The following is a 14595-nucleotide window of genomic DNA, read 5'->3' on the forward strand; positions in this document are numbered from 1 at the left end:
ACACGTATTTATAATATGCAACTTTTAATTTCAACTAAGGACAACAATCTAAAAATAATGAGTAATTACGTAATTACTTATACACCAATAAGATAAGTACGTATTATTATATTATCACATAAGATAATATATCCCCTATACCATTAATTTAAATTCAACAATATAGCCAGTGACATATTTGTTTCGTATGTAACAGGTATCTATTGTGTATAATTAATCACTTAATTGTATAGTATTCTATTGTTAGCCTAGAACTGCATTAATCATATTAAGAGAGAGATGTCACAGACACGGAATTGCATTGATCGGTTAATTAACTAAAATACTTGCTACATTTATTTGAATCACATACATATATCATCATATGTCATACAGATATATAAATATATACCTACTAAAAAATATACACTTTTTACCATACTATGAGGGATCAGTAAGTAGAATAAATACCATCAAACATAATTACAAATATACGCGTTAAAATAAAGGGATCCTAAGCCCATATACCAAATTCATTTCATCTATCTGCTCGAAGAATCTGTCAATTTCTTCCTTGCTGTGGATCTTTTTAAAGTCCTTTCCCAATTTATCCCCGCCACTCATAATCATGCTATTTTCCTTCCTCTTTGCACTCCCTTTTTTACCCATATTACTGTGATCACTGGAAATAAATTGGTCCATATGCTTCAAGTCATAGGAAGGTTTTTTGTACGAGAGATTCTCATAGTCTTCAGGTAAGTCGTCAGGGATATTTTCCAAGTCCTGATCAGAACGCAACATGGACAACAATTTGTTGTACGATCGAGCCAATTCAAAAAATCCCATATCAGTCAAGTGTGCATAGAATCTTTGGGTGGATTTTACCAGGTATGGCCAAGGGGGCATGCTTTTAATGTTTAACAGTTTATTCTCACCCAGAACCTTAACAGCCCGTGATAATCTGTCATGCAGATGATCAAATGTTGTGCTGGAGTTATAGTGGATTTTCTGACGAGATGTTGAAAAAACTTCATTTGGCATTGTACGATGTCTATGCCTCACTAACGCCATTAACCCATATTTAGGATTCAATAACGTTACAAGTATTGATATGGCAATATTCGCTGGAGTTACTAATTCATCTGTTAGAATAGTATATCCGTCAGATCTAGTGATATTTATTGCATTTACAGATTCTCTAATAGCAGTTGTGATAAAATTGTGCTGTGATTGTGAATCCTCTGGCAAAAATTTAGATAACACAGCTTCAACCTCAGACACTGATAAGAAGTCATTCCCTGATGGGTTCCTAGGTACTATTGTCGCAGACATTATTTTATAAAAACTATCCGTATCTACAGCATGGTAAAATATCTTTTCCAATGGAAGCTGCTTGAAAGTGTTCAATATCACTAACAGTTGCTCGAAATGGCGCAGCAACTGCTTAAGCGGCAACTGTCTAAACTTGTGAAAATCGCTCATAGAATCGATAACCTGTGCCAGTGAACCTGATTTGTTTTTTAGTGCCTCAAAAATTTTGGCTACTGGATCCGTATTCACCAACTCAACTTCCCTCTCATACATCTTGAACCAGTGCTTGGTGAAGGCCTTGCGGATTGCCTCATCTCGGTTGACCCAGAAGAGCTCATCCTCGTATTCCTCCTTCACCAAGTTACTCACCCGGCCCTTGTCCATACTCTCTGTATAAACTTCGGGGTGACTATCAGAGTAGTATGGCAAGTAGGTAAAGTTGCCGGGTTCTTCTTCATGGGTATACAAACTATTGAAGTATTCCGGAGTTTGGAATGACATCCACAAAATATGCACCTTGTCATACTCTCCCAAAGGGCCAACTTTCTCAGCAGCGGTAAAAGAAATTTCTTTATCCACAAATTTTGCATGTTTTAGAACCTGGTCCTTCCTTTGTACTGTTTCAACCCTGTTGACCCGTGCCTATATAAAAGGTGCGTCCTTACATGAATGAGGGCCCCAGGCTTGGCAATGGCAAAATACTCGTCAATAGGAACTATGCCTATAATTCCATCGTTTTCAAAGTCGAAATTCTTTCTCATATTCACATTCACTGCAATGTATACATGGCCATTGGCCTGAAACAGTATCTTGGCTGGATAAAAATGGTCAATATCGATAGACTTCAAATCCTCCAGACTTTGAGTGCTGATTTTTTGTGCAATTTTGAGCATTTTGGTGGACCATTTGACCTTGGGTCTAGTTGTCAAGTGCAATTTCCCTATATCGAAATTTTTGATTTCTAATTTATTGGTCGAGCATTCATCCATGGGAAATTTTAATTTGTGGAATCTCACATACAAAGTATTATCATAGTGACTTATGTGGCATAATTTACCCAATTTGCTAGCAATGTACCTGGAAGCAAATCGAGGATCCTGGCAAAAGTTGCGCATATACATGTTATCGATAACACCGCTGGATCCGCAATATGGAAGGTGATTTGTAGGTACAAATGCCAAAACTGGATTACTAATACCACAAATTCTAACCACCAGGCCGTTTTCACTGAACTTCATAATCTCTGCCCTGAACCACTGATTCATGCAAAGTAACTGTTCAACAACTTCATTCTCAATATCTTTAGCCAATGGCTCGTAGTTAAAGCTGACTTCACCATCATCTGCAGTCAGAAAAATACGTTCCAAAAGCGGATCGCATCCCACTGCCACCAAATCCAGTGCCTGTCCAGGTTGAACATTCTTTAGCATTCCAATTTTCAAGGCATAACCACACAAACCATTCAAGACATTCAACTTAATCACATTACCAACCACAGATTCAACAATACAATTTAAGTGATAATGTTGCTTGGTGGCTGATAATGTGTGCAACATGTGGTAAACGGTCAAATATTCGCGTCTCTTCTGTTCTACAGTATCATGCGTGAATAATTCGCCCCTGATGATATCATTTTCAGGGTTTGTGTCGGTGATTAGTACCTCAATTTGCTTGTTCTGTAATTTTTTTGGGTGAATATAATGTGGGCTACGGGGTGGGTTAAAAGTGATGCCTTCCCAATCGAACTTTTCATACGACATCTTTGTTTCAGGTTTCCTTAGTACCATATTTTTACAGCTAAGTAGTATAGATTTAGTGATTTGATCTGGATCTTTAGACCTATCCAAGCAGAGTGACACCTCATCTTCATCCCTAGCATTATCATCAATGCTATTAGCGCAGGGTAGATTCTGCAGAGGGTCGTACTCGCTGAACTCTTTTGAGTTTGTATGAGCGGGGATTGCCACCTTAATTGAGTGGCCAGCAATATGCATTTTTACAAAGAAATTTCCATCGATATCACACCCCAAATCACCCAGAAGAATCTCCCCTGGAAGAATCTTGGACCACTTCCTGGCGTCATCATCATAGTGTCCATCTAGTGTAATTGGTTCAGTATTGAATTTGTAATTTATAACGCGACATCTAAATTCCTTGTCATATTTGGGTTTGCAATTTTGATTGTTAGTATTTATTCTGAATTGCTCAGTGAAAATTAGTAATAATATACATGAAAGTAGTATAGTGTGGATTCCATGTGAGCAAAACATGTATTTATAATGGGATTATATATGCGTGGGTCTTTTACATTTTTATAATTTTTTTCTTTAGTCAAATAACACATTTCATTTCACACCCCTAACCCACATCCATATCATACTTGTACCGTGGTGTTTTGCCCTACGAACAGTATCGTAATTGGTTGTCCATCTAATAACGGTGTATTAGTCGGCATATTTTTATGTTAATAAGTAGAAGATTACCAGTGGGAATGAATAAAACATTAAATGCTGTTAAAAGTGAGTGTTTTTTGATGTAGAATCGTCTAGCACTCTACCAGATAATTACGATCCGAAATATGTCGAAGAAGGATGGTACGAGTGGTGGGAGTCCAATGGTTTTTTTTTGGTAAATAATGAAAAGGCCAAAGTACTGTCAAACAGTAAACGTTTCACAATGGTTCTTCCTCCCCCTAATGTGACTGGGTCACTGCATATTGGCCACGCGTTAACTATTGCAATACAGGATTGTTTGGCTAGGTGGTATGTCACTATTCATTATATTGTAATTGAAATTTGAGGGACAGTGAAATTTTTACTACAATCCATTCCTCTACTAAAAAATATCTACATTATTCATGAGTATATGTAGTTTCTATGTTAATTTTTTCTATACTATCATAGTGTATGTTTGTTTTTGTATATTTAATTATTATTCATCATTTGTATTTAGTTACTATTATTTATTTGTCTATTAAGTGAATTATTCGCAATTTAGTTATTTGTTGATTTATTATATTCGTATATTACTAATGGGTCGTATTTAATTAAGTACGATTACTCATTCATTTGGAGTTGTATATTATTGAATATGATTTGAGGTAACCTAGGAAACGAATGTGTGGCCATCAGGTACTATGGATCCCTGGTACGGATCATGCCGGGATAGCAACCCAATCAGTAGTAGAGAGAAGGCTATTCAGTGACAAAGGATTGACTAAAAATGACATTGGTCGTGAAGAAATGGTGAAGCTGATTTGGGAGTGGAAGCACACTTACGGTAGCACAATCTGCAACCAGATCAGACGAATGGGCGCCTCTTTAGACTGGTCCAAGGAAACTTTTACTTTAGATCCATTGCGTTCTGCCGCAGTTACCGAAGCTTTCATGCGGTTTCATCATGCGGGAATTCTGTACCGAGATGCCAGGCTAGTCTGCCTAAGTCCAGCACTTGCAACCGTTATCTCCGACATAGAAGTGAATACAATGGAGGTGGATAAGCCAAAAAGGATTGTTATACCTGGCATGTAGCACTATTGACTTAGGGTTTGATGCATCCGTTGAATTTGGCTATCTGTGGATTTTCAAGTACTACATCCAAGATTTCGATGAATTCATACCAGTGGCCACGTCACGCATAGAGACCATGCTTGGTGATGTAGGTATTGCAGTGCATCCTACAGACTCGAGGTACATCGACTAGTGATTTAGGTATAGTCACTTTGTGGGTAAAAAACTGGTCCATCCCTTCATACCAGATAGGCATATGATTGTAATTGCCGATGAGAGTGTGGACAAGGAATACGGTACAGGTGCCGTTAAGCTGACCCCTGCGCATGATAAGAACGATTTTGAGATATGTAAGAGACACAACTTGCCCCTAATATGCATTTTTGATATGAAAGGTCACATAAGTTCTGTGTCACCTGAATTTGATGGACTCCACCGTTTTAAGTGTCGCGAAGTAATTGAGCAAAAGCTAACGGATTTGGGTCATTTATTGGACAAGGTACCTAACCCTAAGCCTATGCAAATACCTATTTGTTCCAGGTCTGGTGATGTGATAGAGTATACAATTTTACCCCAGTGGTGGATCAACTGTAAGAATCTAGCAAAAAGAGCAATTGAGGCTGTGGAAACAGGAGATCTTGAAATAATACCAAACAATTATGTATCTGTGTGGGTGCGATGGCTCGAAAATATCCAAGATTGGTGTATATCAAGGCAGCTGTGGTGGGGGCATCGCATACCGGCTCATCAAATAATTCTCGACGGTAGGCCAACAGGTAAATGGATTATCGCCTACGACCAAAATGATGCCATTGACCAGCTTAAATCCATAGGTTATAGCGATAAGGAGAAGGTATGTGCAGTTTTTACTGATCCCCGTGTGAATGAGATCACTTAGGCTTCACTTTTGCAGGATGAAGATGTGTTAGATACTTGGTTTTCATCAGGATTATCCCCACTATCATCCCTGGGATGGCCTAAAGAGACTGAAGATTTTCAATTATTCTTCCCAACTACCGTTCTAGAAACCGGTAATGACATTCTGTTTTTCTGGGTCGCTAGAATGGTGATGATGAGCCTGCATCTTGTGGGGAAATTGCCGTTTAAGAAGATCTACTTGCATCCTTTGGTACGAGATGCAAAAGGGGAGAAGATGAGCAAGAGTAAGGGTAATGTCATTGACCCCCTTGAAATATCAGATGGCATATCTTTGCAGGGTTTGCTAGATAAGCTGAAAAATTCAAATTTGCCCAAAGAAGAAATTAAGAGGGCAACTGAAGAGGCAAAAAAAAACTTCCCCGATGGGATTCCCTCCTGTGGCTCTGATTCCCTAAGATTGGGATTATTAGAGCTTAGCAGACAAAGTAAAGCTATTTGTTTGAATATTTCAAAGATCGTGGCTTGCAGGCACTTTTGCAACAAACTTTGGAATGCAGTAAAGGTCCTGAATAATTACAAACATGCATTTCCTACCCATCAAGAGATGGGGTTTAGGCTACAGTTTGAAGACAATTGGATCCTACACAGACTGTACATATTTAGCAAGGTTGCTAATGAAAGTCTTGAACAATTCAACTTTTCAGATATGGTGCAATCGATTTATCAATTCTGGTTGTACGATTTTTGTGACATTTATTTGGAACTTATCAAGGTTAGGTTGGTTAATTCTTGTCGTGTGGCTGCATGGATCGCGCTTTTTTGTATGGATAACGGGTTGAGATTGATCCATCCAGTTATCCCATACTTGTCTGAACAATTGTACCAGCAATTACCCTTGAGTTATCGTGAAAAGCCATCCATTAGCATATCAACATATCCTCAACCAGCTATGGGTTGGACTTCTAACACATTGGTAAGTTGACTTGTTTCTAATAAACATTGGTACCTTAGGTTTGAACCTATAATATAGACATCTATGGAGATGGTGAAGGAGATTACCCATGCGTTGCGTTCATTTGCCACTCTGCTTGGTTTTGACCAGAGTACTCAAAAAATATGCTATATTGCTTTTTTGGCGAATGACATAGCTGATGGTGATGCTGGCAATAACATAATTTGTCCAAGTTATTTGTATCCCTCGTTGAATTGCATTAAAATACTTTCCAAGTTTGATAGCGTCTCTTTGCTTGATACAGACGACGTGTGTGAATGCATCGCTAATAATGTAAATAGCCGTATAAACGTTTACGTTAAAATATCGCATTTGGGTTTGGATAGGGTGAAGAAGATCAGGGATAAACTCACTAACAAACTCAACAAGGTCGAAAATATGCTTGGGGGGTATATGAAGAAACTACAGGCCAGTGACTACGATAAAGTTCCTGGAAGTATTAAACAGTTGAATGACGAAAAGATCAGGGAATTGTCTACCAGCTTAAATGAGCTTAAAAGTGCCATAAAGCAGCTGGACCTTGTAAAGACAATCTAGCGTGGCCCCAAACTAAAAGACGATGCAAGTAAATATTATGTGTATTTAAATTGAATTATTGATCTTATTATGCTAGTATGGAGAGTGACTTATGTTGGTGAAAATTTCATTTAAGATTGTGTCATAAATATCACATCTGTTTTTAATTTAACACTTACTAAAATCAGTATCTGTTGCCATTATCAAGCATATATTTTTAATAATTTTAGTTGTTAAATAATCTATAAATGGAGTTAGATGTCCTAAAGTGCAACAATAATGTAATTATTAGAAGTTGCTTATTTTTCAGACGTGTAAAATTGGCGTCACTTTACAAATGAACGAGGTGTACGTACTACTGGCGGTGTAATATCGAAAATTGAACAGGCATATATACTCAAATACAGCTAATTTTAAGCCATGTCCGTAGTTTTATATCAAATCAATTAAGCCGAGTCTTCAATTCAAAAGGGATGGACTTTCATCAAAATGGGAAAGAGGTGCCTGCTGTTGGGAAGCCTGTCTTGCCTTGTTGCCATCAAATCTCTTTCCGCTGCCACTTTTCAATACGCTGTTAGCAAAATTGATCCTGTCATCCTTCTTGGCTAAAACCTTTCCCCCGCGATCAGCCACCCGGCGATCCTGTATAGCAAATTTGGGATTCTTCATATTTACAGTCAACTCAATCTGCTCGACCACTGAGCAAATCCTTTCAGAAAGCTTAATTGCGATCTTCTGCAAATGTCTTGGTTCTTGCTGGTTCACCAAAATGCACTGACTAGTGTCATCCCAACTTGCATGAATCCCCCCAGTTATCATCATCTTACTCACAACGGAGTGAACTGTGTTGGGAGGGAGATCAAACATCAAACTCAGCTGTTCAATTGAGAATGAATCATACAAATTTAGGTATCTGAGTTAGGAGATGTAGTAAATATGATGATGTAATGGATGTTTGATGATATTCAAATTGAAATATGATATATGTGATTTACATAACATATGAATGCGGTAAATATAGTTATTATGTTTAATATGCATTAAGCATAACGTGATATGGTGGGATATAAGAGATTCGATGTCCTATAGATATAATTGCCTTCATACATAAACTATCCCGGTAATGTGCCCAATCTTATTATAGATGATTGTCCGATCTCATGCAGCAACCTTATCAAAATAATATTAACAATGTTAATCTGATTGTAAAGTTTATTGACTGATTCTAGTGTAGAAGTTATATTTTGTACCAGTGTCTCATAATGGAAATTTTCATGCGATTTACACATTAGCTATTGTGCTATAAGTTTCAGTTATTTTTGAAATCTTTTCTATGGCAGATTGACATCACACGCCCCTAGTTTGGGAGAAATTTCCATAAATTAAGTCGTAACATATTGCAAGGGCCATTAAAAATAGGAGAGGACTCATAACATGCGATAGGGATAGATAAAGGAGGGGGTGTATAGTTCGTTATTTACAGGTTATATTATTCATATTCAGATATACATATATCCAATAGCATAATCATGTATGTAATAAATTTGGTTTGTCTAATTAAATGGCTATATATTTATTTACTCAGAATAGGCATACCTGAAGATGAAGGTCCTCAATGCTTCTTTCTTAATACGCAACAGCAGCAGCGCCTTCACACGTTCTTCATTGGGAAACTTACCCCAAATGTTGAGTGATTCTATAAAACCGAAACATTCTTTCCAATCTCCACGTTGCAGCGCCTTAGAAGCGACAATAATCGTCTCTTTACTATTCTCCGCGGGACCCACGTAATTTTGTTTCTCATATATCTCCAACATCCTCCTAAATTGCCTAGATACTATCTCCTTGTTTCCCATAAAGGGCCTGGTCATATTCGGTATCTCAATCAACATGGCACAGATGTTGTTTACACATTCAATAACCTCCAAATTCAAGTGCATATGGTATGGGAATAGACGGCGCTTTTCAGTACGTTCCTGCTCTGGTGTTTTATCACTCTTGGCGGATAGGCCCTGAGCCAACAGCTCCTTAAGTCTATTTTGGGAACAAAGGTCAACCAAATATGAGTGCGCATCGTTTATATGTCCATGAGAGAAAGCACAGAGACCTAGCTGTGCCAGGTTTCTGTTGAAATAAATTTGGGTAGCCACATCTACTTGCAGTGCCATATCTTGCACATTAATAGCACAAGACAATTCCTTTGCCTTAAAATAGTCCCCGTGAAGTGCCTTGTTGTATGACCAGAAGAGGCATGCTCTGGTCTTTTGTACTCCACTGCCCTCTTTGAATATGAATGATACCAAACTGTCAACAACACCAGTCAAAGTGGGTTCTTGGGGGAAATATTCATTCAAATTCTCTGGAATTCCTGCCTGAACAGTCCTAGTCTCCACATCCAATGCAATCTCAAAGGGAGAATTGAACTTCTGCCTGACCATATCCCAAAGCTTAACATCCAATCCATCAGCTTTATAGTGGATATGCTCTAGTATGGCCAACGCTAGAGTTGACGAATGAACCATACTGCCCTTTCTCAATGTGTAGGATAAGGCACAGAATAGTAAGTACAACATATTGATGCTGTAAGAGAGCATAACTTTATACATGTCAGAGTGTAAATCGGTATATAGCAATGATTTGCATAGCTCATCATTGAGCTTCTGTACAAAAGAAGTTAGAAGAGTCACCCATGGATTCGAATCCTTGTTTGCAGATGCCACGACGCTTGTCGTGACGAATGTTTCATTTTCTTCAAACATTTCGCCCTTATTCAACTCTTCATCTTTCTCTGTGTTCAAAATATGTATAACTATTTCCACGTTCTTAAAGGTATCCATCCATACATTGCAATTCATGCTACTGAAAGCATCAGCGCTGCTATCGAATTGACTATGTATTACATGACACAATACTTCCAGATAACATGGAAATGATATTTTTTTGGCACACTCGGCCAATTTCTGCAGCAAATTTGTGTTTTCAACTTTATCTACACCCCGTCTGCCCCTTTTACCGACTATAATCTTTAGAAATGATCTAAGAGCTGACTCACTCAAGTCACTACCTTCAAGGGCAGCATTTATATCACTTCCTGATTGAAATGATTGCTTGTGTTGAACCTTTGCTTCAACTTTGTCCTCTTTCCTCCTCCCACCCTTGTCCTTCTTTTTGCTGCTAGCTGCATCATCTTTCTTCTTAATTCCCCATTTAGCAAGCGCCGATTTATGCTTGTCCTCATCTGCACTCTTTTCGCTCCCCGAATATGACCAATCGGATGATATTTCAGAAGGTTCCCCCCTTTCCCCTTCGGCATCACTTTCGCTGTTACTATCGCTATCAGATTCAGAACTAGAGGCCTCAGAATCTGTAATTTCAGGATTCTCTCTGAATTTCTCAATCTCCTCTTGGTGAGAGTCATTGAATTTTCTCAATCTAGACTTTAGGGTGTTGAGTGCAGTGGATTTGGCACGGGAAAATTTTTTAACCGATTCCTTGTCCTTTAGTATCTTTTCCACCAAATTTTGTAGGTCCAAAATGGCAGACAAGGCAATTTTTGGAAATGGCTCGTCTTGGCACATCTTATCTACAATCTTCAACAAATTATCATAGTCTTCAAGTGTTTCCACATAATCTCCTATCCTGCTGTGCTGAGTCAGAATCTTAATGGATGCGTTTATAGAGTCGCGTATCTTGGCACGAACTGACTTCACAACTCTCCTAGTACCTTCATCACTGGAGCTGTCAATTGTGGCCCAGCGGGGAGGAGGTACCGTTGCTTGTAACCTGCGGTCAGTGTCATCCTGACTGGAATAGTCAGAATAGGATTCAGATGAGGATTCACTGCCTTCTGCCCAAAACTTTGACTGCATTGTACAGCGCTTAGAAATTATATGTATTGGCTAACCTGCTTGAATTGGGTAAACAACTGGTATAGGCACAACGGCCTATATGTATACTAGTGACCCCACCACAAACAATAACACTAGTTTCAGTCACCTCCTATGATTATTTACACTCGAATTAGGTGATAATATATGTGGATATGCCTACCATATCTGCTTCTGACAGTATTGATGATGTCAATTAGTGGATTTTTTAAGTTATTTATGCTGACCTAGTGTATACTGTATTTTGTGTTTATGATATTGAATGTTTGGTTAAATTTTATTATAAATGTGTTGTAAATATCATTATTATCGCCAAAATAGCATATCTAATATTATTTACTATGGTGTGCCTAGCGCCTAGCGTTCACGATTAAGTTATATTAAAATTTAAGGAAGAGAGCGCGGTGTTTGGCCTAATTTTGCAAATTCGGGTGAAATGTCCAAAAATAAAGTAAAATTTTAATTATGATATAGGCGGCTGTGGTACCTTTTGTATAAATTCGCGGCAGTAGTGCGTCATATGGCTCTGGTATATCATATGATGTGTGATTATTATAGGTTATTAATTGTATTAGGTTGTATATTTTTATAATTTTATAACATATTCAAAAATTCTAAGCACTTGGCGATTTATTTGCGTCAAAATCGAGATAAAAGCGGAATTATGCGATCAAGTGTCACAGAAAAGGTATTTTGGTTAGAATTTGGTAGCAGAAAATTAGATATATTTAAGAAATCGAGTCAATTGTAACAAAAAATTACATATAGTTATTAAACATGTGGATTTATAAGTAGTTCATGTGTATAGGGGGCTTAATTATTCTAATCGTTATATAAGCGATGAATATGGGCTATAAGGGGTAGAGGTGCGAAATAGGGGAAATTCGGAGAGAATATACAATTAGTAGTAATTAAGTAACAGATCGTGTGTGTTAGACAATTGTACCCTTTCATCAGTGTATGATATATTGTCTGTATTATAAGTGATAATAGGCACCACATATTGGTTTATACTATAATTGCAGTACAGTTACCAACTGACTGCTATTAATTACTAATACCTAAATAACCACTGTGACTATTTTATCGCATATCCCGCAATTTTTTTATTATTGTACTGTTTTAACTGCATTCATCTACCTCGAACCGTATTCGCTACAAGGAATGTCTTGAGGAAAAATGATGAGTCACTCTAGCGTCACCGGTATGGAGGTACCCACTCCTACAAAATTTGAAGACTCTATGATTTTGCACGTGGCATATAATAATCGCGAAATGTGCCAGGATGAATACAGGTGGGAATTCTACAAGCGCGAAATGGGCTATGGTAATTTGGCTGGGCAGGCTCCACCGGCAACTGGATTCAACACGATTGGAGGTACTAGCTTTGGGACCACGGCAACAAATTCACCATTTGGTCAGTTCGGTGCGATTCAGCCACAATCAGCACAAGCAGGCGGTGGTTTAATTGGCTCCTGTACAACTGGCATCGGGGGTGGGTTGTTTGGATCTAGCACTAATGCTCAATCTACAGGAGGTGGAGGGTTATTTGGGTCTAATAACAGTGGAGCCGGTACAGGTACAGGTGGTGGTGGATTATTTGGGTCAAACAGTACAATTCAGCCTGCAGGTGGCAACATGTTTGGGCAGACATCCCAAAATACGTTCTCCTTTGGCAATTACCAACCACAGCAACAGCAAGTAGCCACCTCAGCACAATACACAAACAACATATTTAACAACCTACCCAATCCACAAGCAATACATATAGACAAAAATCACGCACTCGGGGTTCTTATTGATTCAGTTGACTTTGATTCGATAGGCGCAGGAATGGCCCAATTCTGGACCAACACCAAGACAGAGTTGTCCGTCAACGAACAAATTGCAAACGAGCCTAGTATGGTTGTGCCTACGTTCACCTCAGCTAATACATCATCGCCATATTTGGGCAACTTACCGGACTTTGAAAATAGGTTTGACCCTTACAATTTGGAGCCTATATTAAAACAGATTGGTAAACCCAATAAGATCTACCACCTAATGAACATAAATGAGATGAAACCGACATTTAACATTGACTATTCCACAGTCCATGGGCAGGAATTCAGCTCAATGTTTCATATTGGTGAATCCAAATATGTTCCAGGCAAGCAGATACAAAGCAAGTCACAGAATTCGTTAAATAACGTTTTAAAAAAATTTTGGGACAAATCATTAGGCACTAACATTGAAGATTTGCAAAATATGAATACACACGAACTATCATCAGGTGCACTGTTGTTCACAAAGCAATCAAATCGCAATCCATTTAAGACGAGTATATTTGCGCCGTTGGAAATCAATAGTGATTCATGTCGAGATTTTGACCAGAAAGTCGATGTTTCTCAGGGGAGAGTGCAGCAATTTTCATTGGAATGCACGAGTGGTATTCAAACTCTCACTGATAAGTTGTTATCACAACTTAACACCTTAAAGGCCACAGAAATTGAGCAGTTAAAACTCACCTCGCCCAATAAGAGCTCGAAGTTATGTGCCCCAAAACTGACCAAGGCTTATTACTATACAACGCCTAGCATTGAAAGTCTGTCAATGATGACTGAAGAGCAACTGGCCGCGGTGTGCGATCTCACCATTAGGCACGAAAAGTTTGGTGAAGTGCTTTGGCCCGGGTTTACAGACGTTAGGGAGATGGACTTTGATAAAGTGGTCAATTTTTCATATAAGAGTTTTTCACTATACCAAGATATGACTACTTGTATCCCTCCAGCTGGTCACGGATTAAATAAGACGGCAATTATAACCTTGTACAAATGCGTACCTACTGGGAATTTTACGGAGGAGAAGAATAGAGAGATTGTAAAAAATATGGAAGCATATACCAAGTCGATTAATTGTGAATTTATATCTGCAAGTACTGAGACAGGCAATTGGAAGTTTAAATCGATCGCGGATAAGCATAGCGGAACTCAGTGTGATGCAACAGTTTATAGTGCTCACTTATGTAAATTCGTATGTTGACTAATTATTAAGTCATAACCTAGTAATAGCGAATATTTGGTAGGCATTTGTGCTGGATATAATACTGGCGAGTGAGTCCCATGGTGGGGCTATCTAGTGTTATTTGGTATCTGGTATTGGTGCTAATTTATAATTCTAGTTATTCTAAGTTAATACAAAATAGTTCGGTTATACACAAATTTGATATGATAAACGACGAGGGAAGATTGGTGGATATTTATATCCCTCGCAAATGTTCGGCGACATCCAAACTAATCCATGCTAAGGATCATGGGTCTGTGCAAATTAACATTGGTATGACCGATTCCAAAGGGGCCTACCACGGCAACAACTTCACCGTTGCCTTTGCTAAATCAATTAGGCAAAGAGGGGAATCTGACTCGGCGCTAAACAGAATCTTGCATCAGCAAGGTCTCCTCTCATTTTCCGAATAATTGCTAAAATTTTATTATATAATAATAAATTAATTTTCTATCAATTG

General features: G+C 38.3%; 5 protein-coding genes across 5 annotated transcripts; 3 read left to right on the forward strand and 2 right to left on the reverse strand.

The window, feature by feature from the left end:
- Positions 1 to 477: 477 nt before the first annotated feature.
- BmR1_04g06975 (hypothetical protein) lies at positions 478 to 3560 on the reverse strand (the record flags this gene model as incomplete). Its single annotated transcript, XM_012794544.1, has 2 exons — positions 478 to 1932; positions 1956 to 3560. The coding sequence occupies 2 exons, from the start codon at positions 3558 to 3560 to the stop codon at positions 478 to 480; spliced, it is 3060 nt and encodes a 1019-aa protein (XP_012649998.1).
- On the forward strand, positions 3752 to 7227 carry BmR1_04g06980 (valyl-tRNA synthetase; the record flags this gene model as incomplete). Its single annotated transcript, XM_021482568.1, has 7 exons — positions 3752 to 3809; positions 3830 to 4052; positions 4400 to 4812; positions 4835 to 4979; positions 5001 to 5652; positions 5698 to 6651; positions 6709 to 7227. The coding sequence occupies 7 exons, from the start codon at positions 3752 to 3754 to the stop codon at positions 7225 to 7227; spliced, it is 2964 nt and encodes a 987-aa protein (XP_021337780.1).
- BmR1_04g06985 (translation initiation factor eIF-3 subunit 8) lies at positions 7666 to 11075 on the reverse strand (the record flags this gene model as incomplete). The annotated part of the gene is made up of 2 exons (XM_012794546.1): positions 7666 to 8119; positions 8803 to 11075. The coding sequence occupies 2 exons, from the start codon at positions 11073 to 11075 to the stop codon at positions 7666 to 7668; spliced, it is 2727 nt and encodes a 908-aa protein (XP_012650000.1).
- On the forward strand, positions 12300 to 14114 carry BmR1_04g06990 (Nucleoporin autopeptidase; the record flags this gene model as incomplete). The annotated part of the gene is made up of 1 exon (XM_012794547.1): positions 12300 to 14114. One exon carries the CDS (start codon positions 12300 to 12302, stop codon positions 14112 to 14114), a length of 1815 nt encoding a protein of 604 aa, XP_012650001.1.
- Positions 14115 to 14299: 185 nt separating this feature from the next.
- On the forward strand, positions 14300 to 14548 carry BmR1_04g06995 (small subunit ribosomal protein S21e; the record flags this gene model as incomplete). Its single annotated transcript, XM_012794548.1, has 1 exon — positions 14300 to 14548. One exon carries the CDS (start codon positions 14300 to 14302, stop codon positions 14546 to 14548), a length of 249 nt encoding a protein of 82 aa, XP_012650002.1.
- Positions 14549 to 14595: the final 47 nt, after the last annotated feature.

Source organism: Babesia microti, chromosome IV, assembly GCF_000691945.2.
Source record: "Babesia microti strain RI chromosome IV, complete genome".
NCBI lineage: Eukaryota > Apicomplexa > Aconoidasida > Piroplasmida > Babesiidae > Babesia > Babesia microti.